At 38.2% G+C, this 857-nt stretch overlaps 1 protein-coding gene across 1 annotated transcript in view; it reads right to left on the bottom strand.

The window, feature by feature from the left end:
- LOC113980814 (probable RNA-binding protein 23) overlaps positions 1-833 on the bottom strand; it is a gene marked incomplete at both ends in the record, with an annotated part of 3,396 nt that extends 2,563 nt beyond the window's left edge. The window contains one exon of the mRNA XM_027708029.1: positions 666-833. Coding sequence (XP_027563830.1) covers positions 666-833 — 168 coding nt within the window. The remainder of the gene's footprint in view (positions 1-665) is intronic.
- Between the last annotated feature and the right edge of the window lie 24 nt (positions 834-857).

Below are 857 nucleotides of genomic sequence, written 5' to 3'. Positions count from 1 at the left end.
AACCCCTAAAGATCACAAGAAAAACTAAAAAAAAGCCAAAAATCCTCAAAAAATCACAAAAAAATTGCAAAAAAATTGTAAAAAAATTGTAAAAAATCCCAGAAAATTCCCAAAAATTCCCAAAAAAATCCCAAAAAATTCCCCCAAATCCTGAGGCTCCTGAACTCCCAGAGACATTCCCAAAGCCCCAAAAGATCACAAAAAACACCAAAAATCCCTAAAAAAAAATGATAAAAATTGCAAAAAAAATCATAAAAAATCCCAGAAAATTCCCAAAATTTCCAAAAAAAATTCCCAAAAATTCCCAGAAATCCTGAGACTCCCAAACTCTCTCCAGACTGTCTGAAAGGTCCTGAAGGAGCACAAAAAACCCTAAAAAAAAGCCGAAAATCCTTAAAAAAACCCTGAAAAATTGTGAAAAAAATCATAAAAATCCCCAAAAATTCCCAAAATTCCCAAAAATTCCCAAAAAATTCCCCAAAATCCTGAGATTCCCAAACTCTCTCCAGACTGTCTGAAAAGTCCCGAAAGATCATAAAAACTCCTAAAAAAATCATCAAAAATTCTTAAAAAACCCTCAAAAAATTGCGAAAAAAAATCGTAAAAAATCCCCAAAAAATTCCCAAAATTCCCGAAAAAATTCCCAAAAATTCCCGGTCCCTCACCTGGGAGGCCTGGACGATGATGGGCACGCCCAGGAGGCGCTGGCCCGTGAGGCCGATGGCCAAGGGCACCGATTGGATCTCACAGAATTCCACGTAGGCGATGCCTTTGGAACGCCGGGAATTCCGGTCCGAGATGATCCGAACGTCCCGCACCTGGAAAAAGACACATCCAGGATTTATTGGGAATTTTTT

The sequence above is a fragment of the Neopelma chrysocephalum genome, unplaced genomic scaffold (genome assembly GCF_003984885.1).
Source record: "Neopelma chrysocephalum unplaced genomic scaffold, ASM398488v2 Primary Assembly neopelma1_95295, whole genome shotgun sequence".
Classification (NCBI taxonomy): Eukaryota; Metazoa; Chordata; class Aves; order Passeriformes; family Pipridae; genus Neopelma; species Neopelma chrysocephalum.
The sequence above is the reverse complement of the archived record's forward strand: the minus strand, read 5'-3'. Positions and strand labels throughout refer to the sequence as shown.